This window comes from Bidens hawaiensis, unplaced genomic scaffold, assembly GCF_021521415.1.
Source record: "Bidens hawaiensis isolate Kalapana, Puna unplaced genomic scaffold, B.hawaiensis_p1.1 tig00009085_1, whole genome shotgun sequence".
Taxonomy (NCBI): Eukaryota; Viridiplantae; Streptophyta; class Magnoliopsida; order Asterales; family Asteraceae; genus Bidens; species Bidens hawaiensis.
The window spans coordinates 860,104-870,092 of record NW_027491667.1 but is presented as its reverse complement, the minus strand read 5'-3'; the positions used below and the strand labels follow the sequence as shown (position 1 = coordinate 870,092).

At 35.7% G+C, this 9,989-nt stretch overlaps 1 protein-coding gene across 1 annotated transcript; it reads left to right on the top strand.

Annotated features, from left to right (window-relative positions):
- The first annotated feature begins 330 nt into the window (after positions 1 to 330).
- On the top strand, positions 331 to 9,657 carry LOC143531151 (protein SHORT ROOT IN SALT MEDIUM 1-like). Its single transcript, XM_077026513.1, has 21 exons — positions 331 to 542; positions 925 to 1,003; positions 1,832 to 1,969; positions 2,999 to 3,217; positions 3,383 to 3,480; positions 4,070 to 4,603; positions 4,680 to 4,725; positions 5,079 to 5,171; positions 5,254 to 5,309; positions 5,403 to 5,520; positions 5,592 to 5,803; positions 5,883 to 5,946; positions 6,265 to 6,429; positions 6,521 to 6,551; positions 6,897 to 7,936; positions 8,043 to 8,117; positions 8,601 to 8,675; positions 8,770 to 9,201; positions 9,290 to 9,331; positions 9,417 to 9,479; positions 9,550 to 9,657. Exons 2-21 carry the CDS (start codon positions 926 to 928, stop codon positions 9,634 to 9,636), a joined length of 3,666 nt encoding a protein of 1,221 aa, XP_076882628.1. The 5' UTR covers positions 331 to 542; position 925; the 3' UTR covers positions 9,637 to 9,657.
- Positions 9,658 to 9,989: the final 332 nt, after the last annotated feature.

The window sequence follows — 9,989 nt, the reverse complement described above, 5'->3', positions numbered from 1 at the left end:
ATTCGATCTGACGGATTCTATCCGGAACCGGACCCGACCATACTCTGTCTGTGGATATGGACCGGACTTTGGGTTTCTCCCTGGAACTGTACCCGTAACTGACCCGGATTCGCTGAAACCGGTTCCACCAATGCCCGGTCAAAACCCGACCCTACCCAACCCGAAATCCGAAAAAAACCTGGTTAAAAACCCGATTATACCCGCAATTGGTTTTGAATTTTGTTGGCCATATCCAAAACCGGTTTCTGAAAATACCCGGTTTATGCATCTCTAGACCAAAGTAACCAAACTAGTAACTAAACAGATTCTATGTTCACCATATCACGATTCGAACACAACAACCAGGCCCAAAGTTATCCGGGCCAATAATAATAGACCACCCGTTTATTCGGGTAGGGCTCCAAACTACCCCCAAATCAATTACCACACTCTTCACATTAAACACCACAAACACCAATTTCTCAATTCACAACCACCGTCAAATTACGCTCGTGGGTCACCGTTAAAAGCCTACTTCATCATCGGCGTACACAATTCGTAACGTAATTCTCACTACCCATCTCTTAATTTCCCAGATTTTGCCTTGTAACGTTGAATTTAGGGTTTCTTGATTTGGGTTTGATTTGAAAGTTAATTTTTTCATGATTTAGATTGAAAATCGTGAAATTTGGTTTGTTTTTGATGAATTGGTGATTCAATTGTTTGAATTTACGATTGGACTTGTTTAAATGATGGGTTGTGGAGCTACTTAACCGGGTTCAACGGGTTATGCAATAATAATATAGTTTATAAAAGACTCGATTTTTAAATCCAAAACGGGCTAGCGGTGCCGCTTGCTGCCCGTTTGCCTTTTAGTTTAGTGTGAAAGAATATATATGAATTAAATTGAAACAATTTTTTTTTTTAAATTTTTGGTTTTTGCAGGATGTATCCATTAAGAGGGAATAATACCCATGGGCAGCAGCAACAGGCTTACTCTGGTCAACCTGCTTATGGTCAAAATGTAAGAAATTTATATAAAGTTTGACTTTATGTGTAGTTATTTTGTTTTGAATAGATTTGGTTTCTAGGGCATGAAACTGAAGATAGTAAAGTTAATCAATTTAACAGTATTCTTAAAGCTCAATAATATTCTTTACGATAATCAGAATATTGTTAAGATAATGATCATAACAATAACTATAGTTGTAGCTGAATATAGTCTTGTTGAGCTTGCTATTTGACCTAATTTTGCAATCCTCATCGTCTACGTAACATGAAAAGTAAAGAAAGTCGATTTCATGATCCGGTAGGAGCTTAAGATAGAAGTGATTACAGAACAGCTATTAGGTGATTTATACTATTGTTTTGCTAAAATGGTTGAAAGTATTACTTTGCTGATTGGTCTGAGATATAAACAAGGTTATTTATGTTATTTATGGTCTTCATTAGTTGCCAGTTAAGTTTTAAAAGATGGATCAGCATTTCAATATTTGTCTTATATTCATGTTATGCTACTGTAAAAAGGCATGACTTAGTGGAATTGTGGAAAATACCGCTTGTGTTATCTTGCTTGAAATGTGAAGTTTTGAATGCAATCCATCATTTGAACTGTATAGAACATTGGGTTAATATTTATGTACTGTCTACAAGGATTCAGTATGTCTCATTGTTAATTTGCTATGAAGATAATGTGACTATGTGAGTTTTTATAAAGATGAATTGAATGGCACTTATGCGGTTACCGCAAAATGTGAACGAATTCATCAAGAAAACATAGAATTGTAAGTGTAGCAATGCCTAAAAGCATTTATTTTGTGAAATGTGTAACTGATTTCACTTTGATTTGAAGTTGGGGTCTGATGGTGGGGCCAATCAGATGTCAGCACGGCAAGCAGCCATGTTAGCAAGTCATCCATCTGCTGGAGCTCATTATGGTGGTCAATATAGTGCTGTGTATGGTGCAATGGCACTCAGCAGTGCTCTACAGGTCAGTCAGCTTATGATATGATATTCAGGATAATTTGATTAAGCAAATAGGCTCATAACAAAGCGATATTATATCTTGGAATTAACAAACATTTGTTTCATGTTTTAAAGTAGTAGACAACATGTAAGTCAAGAGTACTAGTAAAAATACATAACTAGTCTAAGTGTTCGCAACTCTCTAAATAGTTTTTTATGTTTTACCATCCTTTATTTCTTAAACACACAATGGATCTATTTGCAGGTATCAATTGTAGAAAACGTTTATCTTTATGTTTTCTGTCCCAATGTTTTTGCGTCTCATTATAGATTTTTACTTTTTTGATAAAGGGGGTGAACAAATTTAAAGATAAACACTTTCTACAAATGTTAACTCCGAATGGAACCTCGTGTATTTGAGAAGTAAAGGTGTGTTAACCTTGAAATGCTATTCAGGAAATTTGTGAAAACTTAAGTTATGTATTTTTCTATGCAGTCAGTCTCGGTTATCGGTGCTCATGTGAAATATCAGTCAAAATATCGCTCAGAATATCCGCTACTGATAATATTGACGATATTGACCGATTTTTCACCGATATTCCCGATATCAGTGTTTTGAGTCTTAATCAGTCCCTACTTGCTACAATTGATAGTGCTTTGCAAGTTGCAAAAGGATAATTTGTTACTAGTATGAGTACATACTGAATTGTTAGTGTTAAAGTGTTATATATATAAATTCTGCATGATATTAAAGTTACTGATATACCACCGATATCTCACCACGATAACCGATATCTCAAATATCAGTCCTCGACGATATCCAATATTTTTCCGCATTAACTACTTAGGTTTTTTTTTATTATTCTCGAGTTATACGTTGTTTAATACTTAAAAACATGGAATAAACGTTTGATAATATCTAGTTACAGTATCGTTTTGTTATGAACCAGCTTACTTATTACATTAAACCCTAATATCCCTTACCGGACAGTAAAACTATTGCCTTTGATTTAACAAACTTAATCGCTTGTAAACTTAATATTTACTTGTGCAGACTCCTGGTGCAAGTGCTAAAGGACCTGGACCATCTGGTTTGGAAGGTCGAACCGCTTATGTTCCGACCGTGCAAGAACCAACTGGCGAGTATTCTATGGTTAGTCAAAAATACGGTCAAAAGAGTGAGCTTTCGCGTGCATATTCTGCTCATGATTCACAAAACGACCCTACTGCCCGGTTTGCTGATTCAGTTGCTTATGGTCATCATCAACATCAGGTTTTTTTTAATCATAATTCTTATATAGGCGGTCACAGTTTATCATCTACCAAATTAATAAATGTACATTATTATGTTTGGCCTATCAGTAATATGGAAACTTTTGTTATTTTTTTTTGCTCTCTGTGATATTTATGGTTTTCTGTCTATTAAATTTTGAAATAGGGGGACATATATGATCGTCTGGATGCTGCGTCAGCACTCCGGAAAGAATTGCTACAGGCTCAATCACTTCAATCTACTTCTGTTGAAGGGAGTTCTAGGTAACAATTTCAAACCATCTACTTATTAATGGTTAGTTAGGTAATAATCTTAAAATACTGGTAACATTAGTAAAATGCTAGTTAGAAAAGAAACGTGTCAAGTAGGTCCAAAAGTAGCTCAAAGTGTATTTGTAATGCACAAAACCTCCACCCAGATCATTTTATTCAAAAAGCTTATCATTATTCAACACTTGTTTTTAATAGAAGTTTTTATTTTTTATTAGAAAAAAAGCATCTCAAATCTACCCGAATCAACCTATACACCCGTTTGGGCCAATTGCTCAACCTAATATAATTCTTGTAATCATATTTAACACACTATTTATTAATAAAAGGTTTCTTTTTTTTTTATAAAAAAAAAGGCGTGTTTTGATTCGTATACAAAATCGACCATTACTCAACTTGCCCCCCATCTATTTTGCCACCTCTAAGCCTCTACTTATGAATGAATGAGACGTATGTAGTGCTGATGTCATACTTCTTTACTCTCTCTGCATGAATAACCGCTTTCTAAAACAGTACCATTGAAGAAAGCTATTAATAATTTGATATTTCAAACCACTAAGTAGCAATAAAACATTTCTGGCAGACAAGCTGATTATTTAGCAGCAAGGGTTGCAGCGGCGGCTAATGTTCGTCACGCGGGTCAAGAACTTCTGCCTTACGGTTCAAGAATCGATCCTGATCCCAGCACTTTATCAATGATAACCGGTCTATCACATCGTGCACACCATGCTCCATCAATATTAGGGGCTGCCCCGACCCCGGCCTCGGCCCCTGCCCAACGTGTGGATGATCTTGTCTATGCTCATACCTCTGTTAATCCCGGTTATGGTGTTAGCCTGCCACCTGGTAGGGATTACGGTTCACGGAAAGGTCTTCATGGTTCAACCGCTGAACCTGATTACATGGCACGTGCCCGAGAACTTGACCGAAGAGATGAAGAACGTCGTCGGGAGATTGTACGTGAACGCGAACGAGAACGTGAACGTGAAAGGGAACGAGAACGGGAAAGGCAACGAAAGCGAGAACGAGAGCGGGAACGTGAACGTCTACGTGAAAGGGATAGGCGTGAACGAACCCCACCAAAAGTTTCTAGGGACCGTCGGGATTCACCACATAGGTGGATTTTGTTTCTTAAAGTTATGTTATGCAGCCTTCGTGAATAAACGCTAACTTTGTATTCTGTTATCGTGAAGGCGTCGTTCACCCGTCAAAGAGAAACGAAGAGATTATGTTTGCAAGGTAACAAAAGGCACATACGGGCCATGATTATTAGTTCCCATCCTTTTTTTGTCCACTTCAATCTTTCTGTTCTGTTGAGTTAGAACCTATTCCGTTTCTGTTACATAGCTATAACTTAACTAGTCAAACACTCAAACCCCTTTGTTGACTTTTCGTTGCTCATTTGTCACCAGAACCCCTTCTTTTCATTTTTGAATCTCATGGAATCTTGATGGTGATTTAAGGTTGTTTGGAGTGAATTTACGGGCTACTGCATTTTGAATTATCTTCGTTTAAGTGACACACATGTGGCTTATTTGTGAATGGTTTGAAATTATGAAGACATTTGACGATTTTAAGTGCAATATTTGCAGGTTTATTCGTCCAGTTTAGTAGATGTAGAGAGGGATTATCTGTCAATTGATAAGAGATATCCTAGGCTGTTTACTTCTCCGGAATGTTCCAAGGTATGTCACGCGTCTGGATCAGTTACTAATTGTTCTTCCTATTTGGCTATTTGACAACAACTCAAATGCTAAATTGTTGCAGGTGATTGTCAATTGGTCAAAGGATGACGTTAAAGTTCCTTTGACTGTCCCTGTTAGGTATGACCTTTGTTCTGTTCTTTTTGCATCTGTGTTTCACAAGTTTGGATGTTACAGTTAAACGTTAACCAATTGTTGTTATGATAAAAACAGTTTTGAGCATGATTTTGTTCAAGTTGACGATGAACCTCAGAATAAAGAGGCATCAACTGTAACCGTGGTCGATAATTCTCTAAAATCAGAGAGTGGAAGTATTAAGTGGAATGCAAAGGTGAATCTTTTGTTATCTCGCATGCATTGTAATGTTGTTTCATATTTGATATCTTTGTTTAATTGATTCAGGTGATATTGATGAGTGGGCTTAGCCAAAATGCTTTTGAGGAGCTATCATCCGATCGAGATTATGACGACCGAATTCCCCATTTTTGCAATATGCTTCGGTTTGCTTGTCTTAAAAATGGGAATGCATTAATTGCAATTGGAGGCTTGTGGGAACCTTCTGATGGCAATGACCCTTCAGTTGATAAGTCAACTCTCGTTCATACGGCCATCAGGTTCGTTTACACACATTAAATATTACACTTACAAGCTCTTTTATATTTTATTATTAAATAATCAATTTATGTTGTGTAGGCATGCCAAAGACATCACAGGACTCGATTTAAACAACTGCCAACGCTGGAATCCTTTTCTTGAGGTAATCCAATTAATTAAGTTCATTGATAACTTATAGAAAAAATTGCACAAATGGTCCATATGGTTTGACCGTATTGCAAGTTTGGTTTCTAGTTTTTAAAGATTAACCTAGTCCAAACATTTGTGAGAGGGTTGCATGCTTAGTCCCCACCGTTAATCCCAGTTAGTTAATCCCATGTAACCTAGTCCAAACTTAGTGCCATTCATGTGAGGGTAAGTTTTCAATTTTTTAAGTCTGGGGACCGAACTTACAATATGATCAAACCACAGGGACCATTTGTGCACATTTCTCTAATTTCTAATTTGTTTTTATCTGCAGATTCATTATGACCGAGTTGGAAAAGATGGGCTTTTTAGCCATAAAGAGGTTACGGTTCTCTATCTTCCTGATTTATCAAATTGTTTACCTTCACTAGATGCTTGGAGGGATCAATGGCTGGCCCACAAGAAAGCTGTTGCAGAGCGAGAACGTCTTAAACGAGAGGTACACGGTTTCCTATTTTACTTGCAGTTAAAAGTAAAATATAAAAATAAAGAACCGAACCAACTAAAATTTTTCTATTTTTTTTGCATAGGTTTCTCGAGAAAAAAAGGAAGGCATAAAAGGTAAAATATGGATATTTTTTGGTTTTATGTAGGCCTGTAAACGAACTGAACGAACACGAACATTTAAGCGAACGCATATTCTTGTTCATGTTTGTTTGTTAAAAAAATGAATGTGTTCGTGTTGGACATAAACACACATAAGTGGGCAAAGATTAACAAACATGAAAAATGTACCTGAATGAAGAAAATGAGTGTGGTTGATAAGAACGTCCACAAACGTAAACGAACAACTTTCTTTGTTCTTGTTTGTTTATTATAAACGAACTTCGCGCAGAATGGGGTTTGTTTGTAGGCCTACTTTTATGTAATTGTTGAAAATTGAGTTTTTATATCGATTTTGCTCAGAGACGGAACCTGAGAAAACCGAAGATGTGAAGAAGGATACGGCACCAGTAAAAAAGAAAGCTTCTGGATCGGTGTCAAAAGTCAATGAAAAGGCAAAGGCAAAAGCTAAGAAGCCGGGAAATGAGGGAGTCAAAGGTAACACGGAAACCGAGAAGAAAGTAGAAGATGTTGCTGCTGTCACAAAGACTGGTAGTGGAAAAAAGAAAATAATAAGAAAAGTTGTAAAAAAGAAAGTTGCTGAAAAAAATAATAAACCCGAAAACACAACCGAACCAAGTGAAACATTAGATCCTAAAACAGTGGAAGAGACAACCACTGAGGCTGCTGGTCAAGAAAAGTCAACTGATAATCCATCTCCTGATGTGAAGACTTTTACAAGAAAGAAAGTTACGAAAAAGGTCCCTGTTAAGAAAACCGTTAAGAAAGCAGTCAAAGGCAAAGGCACACAATCTGAGTCGACACCGGTTAAAGAGCAAGATATTTCCGAAAATAACCCTGACGAGGCCACTGTTAAGAACGAAGATGAAGGGACACAATCTGAGGTGGCACCGCTTGATAATAATCCCAAAGATGTCACTGTTAAGGAAGAAGATGAGGTGGCACCAGTTAAGAGTGCAGGTGGTGTGAGCGGGAAGAAAATTGTTAAAAAGAAAGTAATAAAAAAAGTTGTGAAGCGTAAAGTAGTAGCTAAGAATGCCAACACTAAAAGTGAAGAACAAAGTGCAACATTAGTCAACCAGGAAAGTGAGGTCAAACCGGAAGTCAACGAATCAACTTCAAAGTCAAAGGCATCAAATGTGGTCACTGAGTCGAGCAAAGAGGATAACAAAAAAGAAACTGATAATGTAACAGATGAGAATAAAGCTAAAGTTAATAATGGAAATAACGAGAAGTTAAAAGACGTTGAAAAATCCAAAGAGGAGAAGGTGAAAAAAGAAAAAGATGATAAAACCGAGTCAAGGGTCAAAGATAAGAAATTAGAGGAGATTCCTCGGCATCCTGGGTTTATTCTTCAAACCAAAGGGAACAAAAATTCTAAGGTGCGTAACCTTTTATTTTTTTATTTATTTTTTATAAAATGTTGTTTTTAATCATATTGTGTTACTAGCGTGTACTTAATCATTATATTGTCATTCTCTATGACAGCTGCGTTCGTTGTCACTTTCACTTGATTCCCTTTTGGGTTATGATGATAACGATATTGAAGAATCAACATTTGAGGTAATCTTTTTTTTTTATAGACCCAAATAAATTATTTAATTATGTTAATGAACGAACATTTATTTAACAACTGAACAAACATGAACAAAACATTTTGTTCATTCAGTCAAATGAACGAACATGAATGCATGTCTTGTTCGTTGATTTATGTTCGTGAACTTTGTTTATCATATTCATTTATGCTTGTTTAAGTTCGTTCGTTTACATATTATTCATTTTACATTTTTTGGCCAGTTTCAACTAAGTCTGGTTTTAATTATTTTTTAGGCCCATCACTGTGTTTTTTCACATTACTTTTAACTGGTTTTAATACTCTTATGTTCGTTCATTTATGTTTAGTCACGTTCGTGAACCGTTTGTTTATATTGTTAACGAACATTAACATGTTCTTTTTCTTAACGAACGAGCACAAACAAGAAAACCCTGTTCGCTCGGTTCTTCTACAAGCCCACTTACATTTTCTTCAATTTTTTTCCATGACAGCTATCGTTATTTGCTGAAACATTTTATGAAATGCTTCAGTATCAAATGGGTTCTCGGATATTAACATTTCTCCAGGTTGGTTTAAATCAACGACACCTCATCATTTCTTTATGCAGTCTCTGTCATGTTCTTGTTTTATCTTATTTTTGGTGTCATTTTTTTTATTTAGAAATTAAGGATTAAATATGTGGCTAAAAGATACCTAAAGAAGAGGCCGTTAGAAGAAGCTTCCGAAAAGGAAAAGGCGAACACGCCAGCTAAGCGTGTAAAAACTAATGATTCTAAAGCGGAAACACAAGACGAACAAACAGAGGATGAGAAAACTAATGCTGATGTGGAAACTAATGCTACTGAGAAGGGAGAAGATATCAAAACCGAAGGTGATGAAGATATGGATGAAGATCCTGAAGAAGATCCCGAAGAAGATGAAGATATGATTGATGACACTGAAAATACAAAAACCGAAGACAAGTCGAAAGCTAAAGAAACCGTAAATCCGAGTATTAAGTTAGTAGATGCGGAGGAAACCGAAAAGGAAAAAGAAAAAGATAAAAAGGAGGAAATAAAAAAGAAAGAGAATATTGACAAGGAGCTTTTGCAGGCATGTTCTCTTCATATCATATTTTGCAATTTTATCGTTGTTTTCTTTTAACTCTTAATATAAAGTTTTTTGTTTGATTCATAAACAGGCTTTCAGGTTTTTTGACCGAAATCGAGTTGGTCACATAAGGGTAAGTCGAGTTCTTGTTTAATAATAATTGAAGTTTAAGTTTAAGTTTAAGTTTATGTTAGTATCTAAAGTTCATTTCATTTTAGGTTGAAGACATGCGGTTGATCATCCATAATTTGGGGAAATTCTTGTCTCATAGAGATGTTAAGGTTAGAAATATTATTAACCCAATATAAAGTTTATGAAGTTATAAATACTGACTTTTAATGTTTGTGTTAGGATATTGTTCAAAGTGCATTGTTGGAAAGCAATACCGGGAGGGATGACCGCATTTTGTACAATAAGTTGGTGAGGATGGACATCTGAAAAAGATAAGATGATTGGTAGTTCTTGGTTCTTTGATTATGTTAAGACAATTTGGTAGTTCGATGTTTGTTATTAGTTTAGTACTGATGGAAATAATCATCGATTACTTTTGGATAATTTGTACATCTTTACGACTTCACGTATGGTAGTTTTTTGTGTTATTGCCAAATGGAAGTAAGCATTGCTTTTGGTATATTTGCTTCTTGTAGGGTTTAGATCAAACACAAATGAAATTAACGTGCTAAACGTGAGAATCAAGTAGAGTAATTGTATATACAAGTGTAATTACATCTATGATGTAGTTACACTTGTATATATATTACTCTACTTGATTCTCATGTTTAATACATTAA